This window comes from Brachyistius frenatus, unplaced genomic scaffold (assembly GCF_029030835.1).
Source record: "Brachyistius frenatus isolate BFR_SWC_R1_liver_20210118 unplaced genomic scaffold, ASM2903083v1 Contig_282, whole genome shotgun sequence".
NCBI classification, from domain to species: domain Eukaryota; kingdom Metazoa; phylum Chordata; class Actinopteri; family Embiotocidae; genus Brachyistius; species Brachyistius frenatus.
In genome coordinates, this window is record NW_027210881.1 from 396,994 (window position 1) to 416,999 (window position 20,006).

A 20,006-nucleotide genomic window follows, 5' to 3' on the forward strand; every position below is an offset into this window, starting at 1 on the left:
TTTTATAAAATAAAAATAAACACAGAAACAAAAAAAAAGAAATAAAGTTAAAGACAATAAAAAAAAAAAAAGAAGTATAAAAACGATCAAGAAATCAAAAATATATCAAATGAAAGAATGAAGAGAAAGAAAGGACGTGAGAAAGGACACTGAAGTTTTCGGGAACAATTGAAGGCACCAATCCGGCCGATGACGCAGCACGTCGCCGCTAGGGGACGCTGTGACATCATCGACCACGTCGAATTAGAAACCTGGTCGCGCGAGGTGGGACATGATGATGATACCGGTGAGTTGTTGTGTTTGGACAACAGAAACTGCTCAGAGAAGCTCTGAAGAGGGCTGGACCTCAGCTTGGACCTCAGGTTGGACCTCAGCTTCGACCTCAGCTTGGACCTCAGCTTCGACCTCAGCTTGGACCTCAGCTTGAACCTCAGGTTGGACCTCAGGACGAGCAGCGGTTGAAGGTGATTAATTCGAGTTGACATGAACTTTTAGTCGTCAGTGAAAGAGGAGCTGCGACATCACCTGCTGCAGTCCGACACGGACAAACGACCTTTTTCTTCTTTGCGAGGTTTGTCGACAGCTTTTGAACAGAAACAGCATTTTCAAGTAAGTTAAAGGTCATAAAATGACTCAAAGTGGATGAAATATTAAATTGCTTTTGGGAGGTTTGTTTTTGGTGTGAGAGCGTTTCTGGAATCATAATTAGCTACGTTTGGCTGCGCGTGATGTTTTTGACATTTGTATATTTAATTAAAAAAAATACAAGACTATTACAATAACTTTGTAAATAATGGCTAAAGAACCCTTTTTACTGTTATCTGTTTAACTATTAAATATTTCTAAATGTTCTAATTATTTCTAATGACGTCTGTAACCCTCCCATAGAGCAGAAGGAAGCATGATTATTGTTTTTATTAAAATGTCTTTGACATTATTATTCATTCATTTGCATAACAAAAACCTCGTTGCATCTTAATAGGACCTCTTTTTTTTTTAATGTTTATGGAGAGTTAATCTGGCAGTAAAATAAATTCAAAAAAATAATTTCATTGATGTTGTTACTTTACAAATGCTCAATCTTTTCAGACTGAACTGGTGTTGATGGATCCAACTGAACCTGAGGCGTCATGGATGCCGTGGACTACGGAGATGACCTGAGAGTGTCTGCGGGAAGGATGAAGTGGTGGAGGGAGGTGGACAGGTGGAGAGGGACAGGGAGGCCGAAGATCGAGGAAGAGGAGGAGCTGGTGGAGGTGCTGCTCCGAGGCAAAGCGCCGTGGGGCTTCACCCTGAGGGGAGGCACCGAGCACAGAGAGCCCCTGGTCATCACAAAGGTAGCGCTCATTGTTTCGGGGCGACGCCCGTGTGTGCACAGTAATATAAATTTCATTATTGATTATCAACAACTCTTCAGCAGGTGTTGGACTACATTTTATATTCACTGGATGTGAGGAATGGGCAGAGCTCAGGGAAGCACCTTCGTCAGCCCAAATCTGCAGTGCAGGTTTAATTTCAATTAGACTCCTGGTGCAGAATTGAATGTGTCTGACCTCTGAGTAGAGCAGCTTAGAGCACCGCTCAGCTTTCTGAGCTGAACACCATCGCAGTGTGAGATATTACACGAGGTCCACATTTTGAACAATTAATTATAGTGGTCCAGTTTTAATAATACTGAATAATCAGCGTTAGCGGTTAAGGGTTCGGGTACCCAGATACCAGGAGCCTTTTCTACCTGCTGTGAACTGCAGCTTACACGCAGCACTGCACCTCGAGCCGCCTCAGATTACAGGTGGAGCAGGGTTTAAATATTCATCACAACTCTCAGGTTGCGGCCACCACAGGTCATCCTGGATGATGAGGATGAAATAGTTTCCTAAGTCAATTGTACCTCACATTGTTTTCATTATAGCGGTTTGTTTTCCTGTTTCAAATGTTGGCTTAAATGTGTTCACCTGATAAAAAATGAGCACCTCCTGTAACTCATTACAATGTAGAAATGGATGACAGACATCTTTACAAAGGAAGGCAACACAGGTATGGCTACGATAAATCAGTAATGTACCCTCTGTACAGTGACCATTTAGCACGTATCAAACTAAGCTCTATTTCCTATGAATGCTTACGTTCCTGTTATTTTCTAACACCAATGAAAACAGCTATGTTACCATGTTGATTAAAAGAAGGGTACTAACATGCCTAATGCTCGTAGTAATATGTGCGTGATTATGCAATCATTTTGTCCAGGTGGAGGAGGGCAGCACGGCAGCAGCGGTCCGTCTCCAGGCTGGCGATGAGATGGTGAGAGTGAATGCGGTACCTCTCAGCGGCTCTCGGCAGGAGGCCATCTGCCTGGTGAAGAGCTCCCACAGGACCCTGACCCTGGTGGTCCGAAGGTACCTTTGTCACTTTAGTTTGAGAAAAGGAACCGTTTTCTTTAACAGAAAACATCCTTGTTTTGTGTCAGAAGAAATAACTATTTTAGATTAACAACCACCCATTTATCAGGAGGTCAGAGGTCAGCGTCCTGACAATAGATCAACTTTGCAATACTTTTTCTTGACTTGACTCTAATGACGTAAGACAGAGAGGACAGGAGATAATGTAGAGGGTACTAACCTGTTGCTTATAAGCAGATTGTGTCCTAAAGATGCTAAAATCCCACTTTGTTTCTTCTCCAAACATTAATTTATTTTATGAAGGGGGGGTCGGCTGAGGCAGAGTCTGCCTGACAGCCGTACACATGGGCCTCTCGCTGCTCGTTTGCTCCTGAGGCTAAAACAAAAGCTGGTATTGTGGAGGCAGTAGAGGTCCAGCCAACACCGTTATTCCACAGCGCAGATAATGACTCGTAAATTAGACAGAGACGAGTCCCCTCTGTCAAAACTCACCTGTCTCAAACCAGCACTTGTGGTCGGACGGTTAGGAGACGGTAAGGGTCGACCTTCAGCCCAGGACAACATGTACAGATCAACAAAAATAATGAGCAAGTGGCATGCGGATACTGACGGCATTTCTCTGAACTTGAAACATGATTTAGTTTGTCTTGTTAACCAGTTGGATTTAAAGGCTGTGAATGGTCTTACAGCAAAGTGCAAACTTGATGTTTTAGTGAGTTTATTTTAGAAGAAATCTTGTCAAAACTGCGTATTCTCTGTTTTATATCACTGTAAACTAAATATCTTTAAATTTGAGAGTTTTATGGCCGTATAATTAATCAGTAAATCAAAAATATGATCTACAGAGTAGTCAGTAAAGCAAAGACATATTAGTTACTGCCCTCAAGAGAACAACAACTACACCATGTTGCAGCAAATAATATTAAATCAACAAGTCGCCCATCTAGAGCAAGTATATTTCAATTACATTTCTATGACTGGGTCTCTGACTTGTTGGTTTGGCGTCTCTATAATAATAACCCTGCACTTGGTCCGTAAAACTATTTTACTACATGTGTCACTGATGTCCCGTCTCGTCTCCTTGCTGGCAAATGGCAACAGAGTCTTAAAGCTTGAATCCAATTACTGTGGCAAAGCCACATTCGTGGACTCAGCTTTGCAGAGCGGGTTGAGTCAACAGCAGGGAAAGGTGGGCTGATGGTGTTTCAACAACCTGCTGATGTGGAAACACTTAATCTGAGCACGTTTAGAAAGCAAACGCTTGGCTCGAGTCAATAAGGGAAATCTTAAAACTCGCTCTGAGAGATCGTTTAGTTGCCGTCAGGGCTGCTTCAGTCCAGCGGTCCTCCCCTGTTAGCAGGAGGAGTGGTAGAGTCCATGTTGCCTAGGTGAGTTGACACTGCTTAGTGGGATAGGCCATATCAGCAGAGCCCATTGTTTTCTGGGGCTTTGGCTACTTCAACAGGCACAGAGTGGGCACTCCTGCCTGATTTTCTTTCCTTTCTCTGGACATGTTTGATTTTTAGAAGATAAAGAGAAGGTTTCCACTCCCAGGTACTTCCTCTCCTCCTCCACCTCTGTCTCTTGCTGGTTTTTCTGTCTTTTTATTTCATCTCCTCTGATTCAATCATTTGTGGGATTAGAGCAGGAAACAGTGAATGAGGTTGAGATAACGGCATGTTTTCTTCGTCTAGATGACACATAAAGGTTCAGAGGGAGTCACCCATTCTCTCAAAGGATCAACTATAAATTTAAAAAAAAAACTGCCAAAATGCTTGAAGGGACTTTCCTTAATTTCCTCAGGATTTATCTCAGCATGGAAAAAAGATGGATGACATGCGCAGGTAAACTGAAGTCTGTTTGTGTGGAACTGATTTTCCAGCTTCAGCAGAGAGGATCAGAGTGAATTTACAAGGAAGCTTGTCTTAAAACTCTCAAGCAGGCAGCTGACCACTGGTACAGTGTTAATATATCTTTATGCACTGATTCATGTGATGAAAAATTTGTTTTTGGATATTTACTGGCAGTAGTTTTATGAAGAGCTGACATTTTTACACTTGTAGACAAAGAAAGCGGATAATTAATCATGATATTGTTGGGAAAGATTGACTGCAATATGTCAATAATTGTTTAGAAATAATTAGAAAATTACTGTCTTAAATACTTTTTCTTTCCTGTTGTAAATAAGTGTAATTTGTTGGAGACTAGGCTACCTATTGACACCAAAAGTAATGATTTTTTTTTCCATGAATTACCTGAATAGTTTTAAGGGCAAAACGAGGAGTACATGTTGTAAGAAACTAAAATGTTTTTCTAGTTTCTGGTTGCTGTGAAGATAACTTGAAGTCTGATTCATAACAAAGCTCAGGATTTAGGAAATGGTATTAGTTTAATTCTTGTTACCACAGAGCCAGATGTTCCAGATCTTGGCCATCTTCACGTCTGCACTCTTTACTGCATTCGATTCCTCTTTTTTTTTTTGTTGCCCGTGCAGTCAGTGACACACCGATAAGCCCAGCTGTGATGACGCTGGCACTTTCTATTGTGTGCTCGTGTTTAGAGCTCAGCGGGGTGAGATCGGCCCCACGGGCGGCTGCTGCTGGATGTTTGGGCTCCAACCCCAGCAAGCTGGTGAATCAGCAAGATGTGTCATCGCCGAGCTGTCTGATAGAAGCAGGAGATGAAAAGACTGGTCAGAGAAGGAAAGAGTGAAGGTGTAAAACTAGGATGGATAAACTATTTAACAAATCAAGCCCTTTCTTGTATTTACATATCTGCTAATGTACCCGGTGTACATTACTAATACTAAAGTATTGAGTTAAAGAGTCTTCAACGAGCTGAAAAGAAATATATGGTGATCTTCCATCTGGTTTTATGTGCATTATCAATATCACATACAAGTTTTTACGCCTGGCTGAGGTGGAAAAGTTATTTTTAAAGGTTTTGATTAAAAACAAAGTGCTACAAAGTGTAAGTTATATACAGGATGCATTCAAACAACACCAGCTCATTGTGTCGTCGTTTTCTGCAGTTGTTTAATGTCCCCGACTGGAGAATTGAGCCCACCAGCTCAAAACCAACTCTTAATATTCACCGAACAGTCGTGGATCAAAACAGGCATTCATTTGCATGTTTTTTGTTGATTTTTGTGACATTTTGTTAAGGTTGACAAATGGCCAGATAAAGATAAAAACAGGCTCAATTTTCAGAAGAGCATAAACATCTGAAAGATGTTGACAGAACCAAATTTAACCCACTTGATAAGAGTTCAGCCTGACACACAGGCTACCATTCGAGCCCTGTAATAAGCTACTGAGTGGACAATATAAACAGTGACCTCCCTTCAAACACACCTGATTTGTGTTTTAAACTCTTGCACAGTTTTCAGCCGCTCCTCCCCTCGGTGGAGCAGTTATTTCACGGTGAAGGAGTCTCTGAGTGTGCCTCTCTCCCTCTTCCCCTCCTCAGTCTGACATTCATTGGTATCTCTCAAAACAGACGTCGGCCGGGGCCAAACATTCCTGTCTGTGCTGTGTCTCTTGTCAAGGACACTGAAGTAGATTGTTAACTGCAAACAAAATCGGTTTTGAAATGTGGAAATGTGCTGCAATGTAACACTGACATGGTGTCAGGCCGACAACAGGACAAAATCCAATATAACAATCAGAGAAAATATCAACAATTAAACATGAGAACCACTCCTTGTTTTCTTACACAGAAAAAAGAAACTCATTAGGTTCATTTACATGTTTTAAGAGCACAAGATTAATTTAAATGATTTTAACCCTTAACCCACCGCTAGTGTTGTCAACCGAAAGGTTTGTGTCACATTTGATGACCTGAATCTTTTAATCTCTCCTTCTCCTGTTTATGTTGCATCAATTTACTCCCCCAGCATTCTCAGTCTGCAGGCCCAGCCTGCTTACAGCCCAAATACTAGATTACAGCAAGGACACTGGACAGGACAATAACTCCTCCCCCTCATCTCAAATCCCCCTTTATAATCTTCAAGGGAATCTCCTCTGCAGCACAAGGTGGTGTGTGTGTGTGTGTGTGTGTGTGTGTGTGTGTGTGTGTGTGTGTGTGTGTGTGTGTGTGTGTGTGTGTGTGTGTGTGTGTGTGTGTGTGTGTGTGTGTGTGTGTGTGTGTGTGTGTGTGTTTTCATATCGGGAGGAGGAGGAGGAGGAGGAGGAGGAGGGCAGCAGCAGCTCTTCAGTCATGAAATTGCCAGATTCCTCAGATCGCTCAGATCCGGTGGGAGTAGTGGTGTCAAAGTGTGTCTTTTTCTTGTCCTGAAATGTTCTTGAAGGAGTCTGCTGTGGAGAAGTGGAGTGGAAGTGTCCTTTAACACCACAAAGACAGATTACACACACAAACAGAAAACTGTGTCACCTGGTTGGTAAGTTAACGTGTTTTGCTCGTTCACTTCCATCCATCAAACAAACCAAAGCAACCATTTAGCATCACAGCACATCATCAGCTATTCTTCTTTTCTTAAATCAAAAAAATCCAATCAACGTTTAAGTTTGTGCTGCTACAGTCTGCCTTTTTCTTTCCTGTCTTAACTTACACTTATTTCTGCCAAACTGAATTGTTGACTTTTTTCTGTGTCACCTGTTTGTTGATTGAGCTCTATTCTAGATATAGATTATACAAATGTCTCAATTATCAGTGTATGTGGGGGTGTTATTTTTATGCTCTTGAGCGCAGGACAAATCACAGTCGTAGATGTTTCCCTGCACAGGTTCTTCAGATTTTACTGATGATGGATTTAAAAGATAAGATTAGTCCAAATGATTTAAGGACGCTGAGGGAAGTCTTTCTTTCGTCACTGCTCTTGTCGTCTTTTTGTATTTACTTCATCAAACCCTCTGGATGACGGGGGTCCTCGTAGCCAACTGGGTCAGCTGGTTCAGTTTCATGTTTAGTGAAAAGAGTCCAGCTCAGCTCGTATTTCCTGGGAGCGTCTCTGTGGAATATCTGCGCCAGACCAGCTGTATCCCCTGACAATAGACCCTCAGCGCCTTAGAAAAAGGGACATTTGCATTTCCATTGTGCAGGAGCTTGTTTGGAGGCAAAGCAACTCTCACTTTCTGTGTCACATTGATCAGAGCGAGGGAAGGATTTCAAGTTAAAGGAACAGTTTGTGCTTAAACACTGATGTCCGTGGAATGAAAGATGCCTTTTGTTGTTCTGTAATTTGCTGCCACATCGTTTTCACATTTTTTTCTTGAAGTGAGAAATCCTTCAACAAAGTAGATTCTGGCTTCAAAGTTCAGAAAATTATCGATGCATGCATGTCTGTTTTTTTGCAGCTGGTACAACTAAGACTACGTGTTTTAGTCGGTGCACAGCAGGTCAGTTGAGAATGCAACATTTAACATTTTGTTTACAGGCAAACAAACATTTCAACAAATATGGATAATGACGTTTCCAAGAAGCTAATACTCAAAATAAATGACTCGGGTTTAAATAGAGAATTGAGTTACAGTTATATCGGAAGACGTTTGATGACTTTTCCTTCATTACTTGTGAATGGAATGAGTCCTTTTACTTGTTTCGACGTTACAACACTGACAAGAATATCCACATATTTCTATCGTCCCTTGAGGGGTTATGTGCAACAAAGCAGAGACAGTAAAGACACCAGAGTCAGGTGAGATATAGTTTAAAAAGTCAAAGAGAAGATGTCACACTCTCTTTATTTCATGGGAGCGACTGGGAGACGCTCAGACTCCTGGGAGATGGCCAATATAGATGTCCCACTTGAAGTGAGGGTACAGCAGGGAGGGAAATACCTCCCTGCATTCCTTTGTTGAAAGAATGCAGCGACTCCATCGTGGCCTGGCAGGGTTAAAGTTTCAATTAGGGCAGGTAAACTCTCATCAGGTCGAGATATTTCTCTTCTGTCCGACATTTGAAATTCAACAACTCAGATGTTCCAAAATAACAGCATTTTGAAATTGATCTTTCTCAGAGTTTTTGACACAATTAAGCGCTTCTGTATGTTTTTTTTTTTCTTTCATCCCACATCTCCTCAGGTCTATACATCAACCTAATCAGTTAGATGAAGGAGGGCGCAGTGGTTGGGAGGCAGATTTTGTTTCATTCTGGGTATCCACCTCGCATTCGTCTAATTTTTCTAAAAGCCAAGCAGCTAAGCTCTGTCAGGGCCATATGGCTGTGACGGATATACTTCTCTCTGTTGTGAACGCCCTTCACAATAAGAGAGGCATCAGATGCAGCAGCCAGAAAAGAGGTGCTCTTATCTGCCTGCTTGACTGATTGAAATTCTGCTCTGTGATTGGGTCCAGAATACAGTGGCATTTCAGCATCTGAACACATTGACTGTCCCGACGAGGTCGTTGTGATTGAATTAAATCTCAGACATCAACATAATGGCTTATCTTGTTTTTCAGGTTGCTGTCATCATTCATGTGGAGCAATGGGTTTAATTTTTCCTGAACTCTGGGAATACTGAGTAGCTAATCTAAGGTTTAAGTTTAAAGGTCATGGATTATATTTGTGGAAAATTATTAATTAGTTCGTATTTATTTGTTGTCCAACTTGGATTTGATGAGTTTAGGAGGAACTAATATGGACCTAAAGCTCCTAGCGTGTTGTCAGACTCTCCATAAGTCAAAATACTAAATTTGATTGTGTGTAATTCTGTTATTTTGTCATCTCTTTTGTCATCATTTGATGCCAACATGTCCTCCTCCTCCTTTTCCTTCTTTTCCATCCATCACTCTCGACCCATCAGAGCTAAAATGGTCGATGTTGTATCGCCACGTACAATGCCGTCAGAAACTGAGGTTCATGTGGCGAGGAGCTTTCTCACCAAGATTTTGCGAAGCTCTATGAGGTACCATACTGTTAGCTTGCCGTGTCTGGCTGTTTACTGCTGGCTTTTGGTGAGCCTTTGTGATTTTTGGTCATTGAGTTTGTACATCGTGTTTTGTATTTTGTATTTTTTGTAGTAGTTTGTATGGTGCTAGTTGTCCAAACCAAATATGACTTGGTTGTAACTTATGTTGCTTTTAGTTGGTTTTGTCATATTTATGTGTCATGAAGTTGACATGTTTATTATTATGTATATTAGGTTGTATGATCTACTGAACATGTCTGACTCTTTTCCTTTTCAACATGCTCTCCAGGAAGAACCGCTTCAAGGGGTATGTGCAATTTTTGTGTGGGCAAAAGGAGGAACTTTGTGCGGTTCATACCAAGGCATGGATGATGAATTAACCACATTTTCAGGCCTGAATGCTTTAAACACATGTCTAGAAAATAATTAATTGGACCTGCAACTAATTCACAATCCTACTGCCTAACTTTTAATGGCACATACTGAATATCAAACCAAATGTTTTAAATTTCAACTTTAACAAAGTACTGTATTCTGAAATGCTAATTGTGTCGACATGCATCCATAATCATAGACTTATGCCTCCTGTTATTAGTGGATTCTTATTTTGCAAAAATGCAAGAATATTAAAGTGAATTGAAAAATGATTGGATACTCTTAACTTTGTGGACTTATTCAGTATCTGAAGCGACACCTCATCTTCACCGTGGGATGTGGAGGAGACGGATAGGGATGCCCTGCTTTGCACATGAAAAAAATGTTAAACTGCAAAATCCTGCCATCCGTCTTGTCATGAAAGAGTTTGGAAAATGCCAAAGAAGCTGAAATTTCAAATATTCCCCTGAATGTATAAAGTGCTCTGTTGCCTCTCTGCTTTGCAGGAAGAATGATCCGAGCTCGCGGCCCCATTCCTGGCACTCCTCCAAGCTGACAGAAGAGGAGCCCGAGCCCGCTGCGAGAGACGCCACCCCAGCACCAGTCTGGCAGCCAAAACATGAAGCAAAGTGAGATGTTTGGGTTCATCTTCTCTCTGCATTCAACAGGGCACAAAATATAGTCATCAAATTCAAGCAATATTTTTTTTCTGTCTTTCCCCTACAGGCCCAAAGAGTCATCCACTCCAGGGGACCAGAACACCCAGCATCAGATAGTCAGTCCGTTCAGCTCAGTGAACCACATGGAGAGACTGGACCGCCCCTCCCATCCATACCCACCAGGCCGTCTTTCCCCAAATAAATACATCAGCAGTGCTGATCCGCTCTGTGGACCAGGAGGCAAAAGAGACTCTGGGTTAAGCTGTTTCTCTAGCGGCTCCAGCCCTCCTGTTCATGAACCCAGCACATTGTGTAGGAAGGGTACCAGCACTGAAAATATCTTCTTTAAGGGCCTTCAGAGAGAAGGACCTCAGCAGACCGAGCGGCCCAGGTACCTGCAGCCAACACTGGGGAATGGAGGCCGGGAGGGGTCAAGGGCAGAGGAGCAGCCAGCATCTCGGGTTTCTGTTGCAGGAAGACCCAGCATCAGCCCAGTGTGGCAGGTACCGGAGAAAAAAAAGTCCCAGTCTCCTCCTCCCCCACCTCCTCCGCTACGCAGTGACAGTTTTGCTGCCACAAAGGTGTTTCCTTATCCTGAAGGGCCGAATGGTTCAGCGAAGAGCCATGGCAGATCAATTGAAAAACTGACTGAAAATAACAGCCAGAATGGCCTCAGAACTCACCAGGAGAAAACCTCGGAGGCCAAACGTAGCTTCAACCTTTTACCCACCAAAGACTTCTCCCACCCCAGCACGCCAGCTGATCACAACCACAACCAGCTGCACCCCAACAAACTCTTCTCCCTGTCCAGCAGTGATGTCAGACAGCCTCATTACTCACAACGACCATCTCACCAGAGGCAATACAGTGACGAAAGCCCCTTCTACTTGCAGACAAGAACAGCTCCTCCCACAAAGACTCAAAGTGTGGGAAGCTACTATCGCAGCCTCCAGGATCTGCCCACGAATGCTTTCGGCCGCAAACAGACACAGCACTCCTCAGCATCCATTGCAAGCTCTGCCGCACACCCAAACCTGGAGAGCGGGGGTCACAACAGATACTGGCCAGGCCTGGCAAGTAAACATTCGGTCCAGACTGCTGAACACAAGGCCAGGCAGGGCAAAGTAGAGGGCCGGAGAGGGGAAACAGACAAACCCCTCTGGGTAAACAGCAATGAAGCAGGCTTCCCAAGTTCCTTGATGACGAACATTAAGGCAAAATATTCTCTACCTCAGTCCCAGATGCCTTATTGTGAAAATAAAGAACGCAATGGCCTCTCCCATCTGGGGAATGGTCTACACTACGACCACCAGACCGCTGAGCTCTCTGTTCGAAGCCGTAGCCCAGAGGATGCTGCAAAAAGAGGCGAAGGACTCTCTAATGACATGAAAAGACTCTTTACGACACATCAAAGTAATGATCATAAGGTTAGTCTTTCAAGGCACCAGGATCCTTGGGTGCCTCAAGAAGACCACAGAATATCCCCCCTGAAAACCCCTCTTCTTCACTCCCTGGCCCAGGAGAGCAGGAGTCTAGCTGAGAGGCAACCAGCAGCTACGACCAGGAGTGTCACAATCAACCAGGACGCCGGTGACACCGTGGCTACCAGCAGTGGAAAAGCAAATCGCCGCAGCGACCGCTACGCTACCACCCTCCGCAAAGAGATCCAGCAGAAGCGAGCCCAGCTGCAAAAGAGCCGCAGCGCTGCAACCCTGACTTGTGATGCAGAGGATGAGGACGCAGAAGAATGGAGATCCATGGAGGCTTCTACATCTTCGGGTGTCTCCTTCTCAAATACCTACAAGGACCACTTAAAGGAGGCGCAGGCCAGAGTCCTCCAGGCTACCTCCTTCCAGAGACGGGACCTAGAACCCCTTGGACCAGAAGCCCCGGTACTTAAAACATCCAATGGACGAGTTAGAGGACGTAAACGGTTCCACCTGGCAAAGAGGATGCACTCTTTTTCAGAGCCTGACAAGATAGACAAAGTGGGAGTGGAGGGAGAATCTCAAACAGGCTCATTTGGGGAGCGCAGGAAGTTCTTTGAGGCCAAACCAGCCTTTTCCAGGCCGGTGCTGAAGTCAGGTCAGGGTACAAACACGAACACAGATCTTGACGAGACGGGCAAACCCAAAGACAAAACTCCCTCTGGAGAGTCTGAGGAGGCTCTCGCATCTGCAGACCCCAACCACCTCAGCCCGGGACATAAGCAGGTTTTACTGGAGCAGCAGAGGCTGGGGACCTTCGCTGAGTACCAGGCCACATGGAACAAGCAGAAGAAGCCATCGGAAGTCAAGACGCAAGGGAGGTATCACTCAGCGGAGAACATCTTAGATGCAGGTGCTGAGGAGAAGGCCATCTGCATCCATGAGAGATCCCGATCTTCTCCTTCTGCAGACTTCTACACACAGGTGACTAAGATTATGTGGGTTTTTATGTTGCAGAATAACTAGAAAAGTGAGTTGGTAGGTAGCCATCCTGGATAAGGAATATACCACTTATATCACAACGTCCTTGTGATCTGCTTCCTTGAAGGTTAAAGTTCAAGGTTTGGAGAATGAAAACGTCCTGTTTAAGATGAGGGACAATGGTTAAAAGAAACCAACATTACACCACTGCTGTCTTTGTTTGCACCTGTCAAACAAGAAATAATTTGCATAAAGACTCGGTCAAAGTGTAAACGCAGGTTGTTTAAAGTGTTAAATAAAATACTGTCATTTTCTGTTGAGGACGCTGTTTAGCAAAGAAACCCTGAAGTTTCTCTTTCTTTTGCAGAGTATTCCTTCTCCATGGAGAGACCCTCAGTCCCAGCAGAGCAGTTCAACCACCAGGTGACATAAACATCTTGTCTGTTTTGGCTCTATATTTATAAGACGACCCAAAAGGTTGCAGGATGACGCAGAGTTTGTCAGGTGAAAGAAAAGTCAAACAGGCGATCGCTTCCTTTCTGTGCGTCCATCATCACCTATGTGCGCTGCAGAGAAATCTCAAGCACACATCTGCCCACTCTGACTTGTCGATTTCTCTGGAACAGCCGGCAAAATGAAACGCCTGCGAAGTTTCGTTTAAATGTGGAATGTAGTTGGTCTGTGAGAGACAACTGGTCTCAGTTTCTCCTTTCAAGTGTCCTGAGCTGAAAGGAAGTGATCGTTTTCTGTCATGCTAAGATCCCTTTTCCAACTTTATCATCTGCTGTTGGAGCTCATGTTGAGGGGAACAATATTTCCTTGACTCCAGTTGTAAACTACACCCAGATCTACAAAAGAGTCTGTGCTGTTAAAGGTGATTTATGGCGGGTGGAGAGTATCAGTTCATCCTTAAGCTGCTGTCGACAAAGACCATTATCTGCTGCATACGCGATCGGTGTCTTTGCTAAATGTTGAAATAAATCCGCAGCATTTGCTCTTTTGTTGAAGTGCTGCCTCGTACGCCAGGTGGGGTGTTAACGTCTTTCAGGAGAAACGAAATTCAACCTCTTCTCTCAGCATGCCGTACACTAAGAGGGGTTCGCTAAAGTGTTGCTCAAATTCCTCCTTCTTAGTGTTTCACTACACAGAATATCATTTCAACCACAGAATTCAGAGTTGTTGTTTTTTTTACACCAGTTTGCTGTAAATTTGACAATTAATATAATATTAAAACATGTTATTAAATGCCTTTTAAATGACCACCTTACACATTACACAGTACAAAATGGAGCCCCAGGTGTTTCCTATGTTCCCAGGATTTAAACCAGTTCATCTTAATCTCGCAAACGAAGAAACATTCAAAGCAATACATTTAGATGTTTAGGGGAGTCTGTGCTTAATTTCTGCAGCCATGTCTGCGATTGATATTTAAAGATTATATTCTTCTCTCTAAATTACTTTCCTAAAATATATCTAGAAATATAAAATGTACACCATGTAAACCCGATTCTTACAGCGGGCCCCTCAGGACTGTTTTTCAGCTCTGATTATTTGGAGGAAGGAAGTTTCTGATTGTAAAATAGTGGAAAACGGCAAGTTTAGGATATAAGCTGCTCATATAAAAAATAATTGGTTTGTCTTATAATGTTGCACTGGAAACCCAAAAGTACAAATTATGATGTTTGTTTTGATGACTTTTCTAAGGACGTGTTATCCAGGTACTGATGAGGTTTGTCTTTACTTTGACCTCTAGAGGGAATGTGGAGAACAGGCTGCCATATGAGCCTGACCACAGCTCACAGTTGGTCCCGTCAGCCCCCAGAAACGAAGGCCTGGTCCCGGGGCTCTCTGACCGCAGGACCAAACCAGACACTGCCAACTCCTCCCACACCACACTCTCCTCTGGGCCTCGCAGCCTCAGCCCCAGCTATGGCTCTGAGCACCCAGCCCAGCCTCCACAAACCAAGAGCCTCCTGCCGCCACCCAGGCCCCATTTAGGCCCAGAAACCACATCCTCCTCCCAGGAATTCCTCGCTGGCGCCCAGGCAGACCCGGCAGCCCTCCAGCCTCTGTCCAGCTCCAGTTCTGACAGCCAGCACCATGCTGCTGTCCAGGTCTCTGCTGGCCCCGCCCCAGCCACTTCCCCTCGCATCAGCAGGATGTGTGGACCAGACATGAGTAAAGGAGGTGTAGAAAACAAGGAGGAGAAGGAGCCGCTGGCACCACGTCCCTCTTCTTCATCCCCGTTCTCCTCCTGGACAGCCGCTCTCTTTCTTCCCGCAACAGATCGAGTTCGGTCTCCTTCGCCACAGTTTGCGCCTTTGAGGCTGACCGACAAACCGCCCGCCGTATCCGTGCAGGATGACTCACCGCTCAGGTAAGCAGCTTAGCAAGGGAGGCTCGGGTCTCCTCACTGTCCCTGGTTATGTAAAGCTTCCCCGTGTTGTTCTAGTAGAAGAGCCTTTTAATAACAGCTTCAAGGAAACAAGTTCAAGAAAAAAAATCAAAGAAGGAAAGTGAGACGGTGACAGACAACACGATAACGGTGCAGAAAGACGAGATGGTCAGAGGGATGAAGCAGCGGCTTCTTCTCGCTGTGTAGAACTCAGCCAGCAGCTGCAAGCGCCTGAAAGGAAAATCTGCCCACAGAAAAAAGGATCAGAGTTTGATTGTGCCTGTAGTAGATTTCTTCTGCGGCCTGAAATGAATCAAACTGGAGGCTGTAATTTTGTTAAAGCCACGTGGCTGCTGTGACCTTTGATTTCCATTGCTGTTCAACTGTGCGATTCATTGTTTAATTAGAAACAAAGCGTAGTGTAGCTCATCTAAATGTCCAGCCCAGTCATTTTCTTTAGACTTGGAGACAAAAGTGAAAAAGAAACGATTGGGCAAGGCATGCAGCTGCTATATGTTTGGAAGCCAGAAAAGCTAAAAGCTTGGCATTAGTTTTGGCATCCACTATTTTGCAGGTTGTTTATTTCAGAAATATGTTAAACTATGAGAATAGGATGCTGGAAAAAACATCCTCAGTCTCATAATTAATTATACAAGAATAATATAAATAATAAAGAGAGGTTAAAAGAATCTGGAGCATCAGGGTTGCTTGTCTTTAAGTTAAACGTATTAATCAAGCAAGCCTCAATTCTTTCTATGTTCAGTTTCTGTGATTATTATTTCTGTCGTTGATCCTGAGATTTGTTTGTTATGTAGGTCAGAACATGAATCAGAGCTCCCTGCAGCGATGGGTGTGAGCAGTCCAGTGAGAAAAGTCCCCGTGAGGATCGTCCACGCTGAGAGCAGCTCGGAGCGGGAGGGGCGGGCGTACCTGCCTCAGAACACTGACACCTGCAGCGTCTTCGAGCCTCCACCCTACATCCCCTCCCTGGGCCCGACCTCCTCCCTGTTCAGCGCATACACCCGCCAGGCTGCACAGGACCCAGGACAGGCTCCAGTGTCGGCCCAGGAGTCAGTCCACGAGTCCAGCACCTCTGGAGCCCAACACTCAGAAGAAGATGCCAAGAGAGAGGAGCTGGTGAGGGACATCATGGGGAAAGACAAGTCCCTGGTGGACATCCTGGACCAGAGTGGCAGGAAGACCACCATGGACCTGATGGAAGGGCTCTTCCCCCCAGAGGAGGAAATCCTGGAGGGGGCCCAGCAGCGCAGGAGGGCCTCTGCTGGCTCCAGGTTGCCCACGTCGTCCCCCAGGAGTATAGATAGGTGGGACATTGCAGCACAAAAGGTTTAGGGTCCAATGTTGGTAAAACCTTTCTCTGACTGACCTCTGACCTTCCTTGAACAACTGATTAGTTCACATTTGATCAGATTATCCTGAAATGAATCATCTGATTTTACAATTTTAATAGCTCGTAAGATTTTGTAACCCAGGAATGAGTGAACAGATGTTTTACCTTTCAGTCCAGCCTTATCAGCCGTCGCTCAGCCTGCCCCCTGGTGGACGGATTTTACAGTTAACTCTTGCAGTTTTAATTTGCTGGTTGCAGATATTAAATCTCTCTGACCCCACTCCACGATTTAAACAGATTTTAAGACAGAGACTTCGAACCCTTGGCTACTGCTGGTGACTTTTTAACAAGAGTTTTGCTGTCTGTAATATTCCCGAATGTCTTTGTCATCTTAATGGTCCAAAAAAAAGTTAAAGTTGCCGTGTATATTTGGAGCTTTAGACATGTTTTTTTTTTTTTTTTTTGTATCTTAGTAATTGCGAACGTCAGTTAAAAGAGAAACAGCATTATGTACGTATGATTATGTTTACCTGTGTTTGTGTTTGTGTCAGAAGAGAGGAGGAGGATGTGTCTGTATCAGCAGCGGCCTCCCTGGTCCCCAGCTCCTCCTACTACAACACATCAGCTCCCAAAGCCGAGCTCCTGATCAAGATGAAGGACATGCAGGAGCAGCTGGAGGAGCAAGACTCGGAGGATGAGCTGGATGTCGACCTGGCCAATAAAAAGGTAAACAGACACCATGTGTTAGGATGTTTTATTGCACATGGTGCTCACAGTTAATCAGCCTGTCAGTCTCAGCCAAAGTTAAAAATAAAGTTTGATCAAATGGAAATTTGTTACCAGGGAGAAAAGTAGAAAAAAGTTATTTCTTTACGCGAGTTTCTTTTTCTTCGTACCTTCTTCCTCCTCTTCAGCAAGAGCTGATCTCCAGCCTGGCGAAGAAGCTGGAGGTGCTGCGGGAGGCGCGGCAGAGCCTGCAGGAGGATGTGGAGGACAACGAGGCCCTGGGTCGCGAGGTGGAGGCCACAGTCCAGCACCTCTGTCAGCCCAACCAGCTCGACAAGTTCCGCATGTTTGTGGGCGACTTGGACAAGGTGGTGAGCCTGCTGCTGTCACTGTCTGGCCGGCTCGCCCGGGTGGAGAACGCCCTCAACAGCCTGGAGGATGAAGCCCCGCCAGAGGAGAAGGTAACACCCCTGGTCACCTGAGGGCAAGGGAAAAACATCCATTTATTTCTTGAAGGTGGCTTTAACTGTAATATAAATGTATCTAATGACAATGCGAGAGGTGTATCTGGCAGTGATGAACCAACAAAGTGTTATCAGCTGTCATTGACAGGATAATAACTCATTTCTGTCCTCCATCAGCGAACCCTGACAGAGAAGCGCAAGCTGCTGATGCGGCAGCATGAAGACGCCAAGGAGCTGAAGGAGAATCTGGACCGTCGGGAACGTCTGGTGTCCGGCATCATGGAGGCTCACCTGGATGCAGAGAGCCTGGACGACTACAGCCACTTCGTCAAGATGAAGTCTGCCCTCATCATTGAGCAGCGCAAGCTGGAAGACAAGATCAAGCTGGGCGAGGAGCAGCTGAAGTGCCTGGTGGACAGTCTGCCGCTGGAGCAGAGGCCACTGCTCTGACACTGATTCCAACAAGTCCGGCTCTGCAGTAGAAATACTGGATAATGACCGGGACGCCAGTAAGTCGGGGAGAATTTCTACACTTGAAGTTGGGACATGTAGCATTTTTAATATAAATCTCATTGTTAAATTGTGTTAAATTGAGTTTATGGCTTCGACAATTTCTAGCCTCTACTTTACACCAGTGGTATTCCTGTTGTGTGTCAGAATTAATGCTTTTCCTATGCAGCTTTTCAACCAAGTAGATATTTGAACTGAGGAGCCACAGCACCTAAAATCAAGTGCTAAGATTTATTAGTTAGAGCAGAAATAGAGAAAAAAACGATGGCTTCTTTGGGGCCCAATTTTGACACACAATGACAACACAAGAGACGTTGTGCCTCAATTGTCATTAACTGATGTTCAGTTTTTCTTTCTTACTTTGTAACAGAATTAGTCATTGAATAAACCTTCATTGCTTACATTCCCAGGTGAAGTTCCCGAAAGTTTCTGTGGTCAAAATGGGTGAACAGTCACAAACTATAATTTTTCAGTTGAACCGTTCAGACGAGGAGACACATAAAGGATTTTGTGTCTTCTGTTTGTTCCAGCACAAAGTAAACACACTGTCAGATGCTGACAGTCGTTTCGGTGATTTCAAGGTATTTATGATGCGATGACATTTCTGACACAACAGTTAGAATAATTTTTTTGTATCAAATATTAATAGTGCTAATAGTAACCAGCATTTTTTTTTTAAACTGTTTTTCAGCCTTTTTAACACTCATGAAGCTGAAGCCTTCTTTCTCCAGAAATGATCAACTTTTACTGATACCTGTATGAGAGTTGCAGTTCTTTTGCACCTCAACGCCTCCCAGAGATGAAGATGGGAAAGTACACAGAAACCAAATTTTGTTGCTAGCTTCGGTTGCCCCTTCATCTGTCAGTGTTTCTTGTCTCTTTTATGTTTTGTCTTGTAGGTTGTACCATGAGTTCGCTCCCCTGCTGAATGAGGCCGGGTTCGTAAACAGTTATCTTCACGTGTTTTAAGTTTTAAAGTAATTGTTTTCTAGTAATTTATTGTAGCCTTTTTGAAAATTTCTATGAAGAAAGGGAATTGTTTTCCCAGTAATTGAATTTCACTCATGACATACTTTTTGTTTTCTAATTACATTGAATGAGGAGTTTGATTCCAAAATGGTATAAATCTGTTCAAGGGAATGATCCAGTTTTGAAAGTGTTATCATGTTGTCAAACAAGAGAAGTAATATTTCCTTCTTTTACGACAAACTATTGCTTCCTTTTTGTGTAGTGTATTATTCTATACGAGCGGATGTCACTTTTGCACAAGGTGAATCTCAATTAGGAGGGTAACTCTTTTATTTATGCTGAATTGTATAATAACTGGATTTTCTTTTCATAAAGACAATGCTGACTTGCTCCAGCAGTACAGATGTTGCTCATAATTGTTTTCTATACATTTAAAACACTGCTTTTTTGTTTTAACCTCAAAGGTTTTCATTTACACTTGGTGCTTTTAGCTGAAGCTCCGATCCAAAAATATTGACTGGTGTCATATATTGACTCTCAGATTAAAAGATTGAGACGCAGCTGGTGATTTTATGGAGGCTGATCAAGTTAGCACTTTACTCTCTGGTTTGGTCCTTTCAGGGGACTCTCTGCATAGATATTTATCTGAAGATGTGCCTGCTGTAGCCTCCCACCACTGGGATCTCCACGATTTGATGAAGGCGCACCGCTGCGTGCTATGTACAGACCACACCTTGTGTATGGAGTGTGCTATTTCACCAACTTGATGGCAATAAAATGATTAAGCTGAGATATGTTATCACGTGTTTTTGTTTTTTTATATATCTAAAAGCGTACCTGTTTAAAATTTGTGAAAGAGTTGGTCAAAGTAAAAGTGTGTTT

The 20,006-nt window shown here is 43.8% G+C and overlaps 1 protein-coding gene across 1 annotated transcript; it reads left to right on the forward strand.

Moving 5' to 3' along the window:
• The first annotated feature begins 571 nt into the window (after positions 1 to 571).
• Positions 572 to 19,954, forward strand: shroom2b (shroom family member 2b). The gene is made up of 12 exons (XM_069722104.1): positions 572 to 609; positions 1,090 to 1,337; positions 2,248 to 2,396; positions 9,557 to 9,574; positions 10,149 to 10,271; positions 10,369 to 12,712; positions 13,077 to 13,132; positions 14,463 to 15,086; positions 15,920 to 16,429; positions 17,007 to 17,181; positions 17,370 to 17,642; positions 17,823 to 19,954. The coding sequence occupies exons 2-12, from the start codon at positions 1,131 to 1,133 to the stop codon at positions 18,093 to 18,095; spliced, it is 4,752 nt and encodes a 1,583-aa protein (XP_069578205.1). The 5' UTR covers positions 572 to 609; positions 1,090 to 1,130; the 3' UTR covers positions 18,096 to 19,954.
• The last annotated feature ends 52 nt before the right edge of the window (positions 19,955 to 20,006 follow it).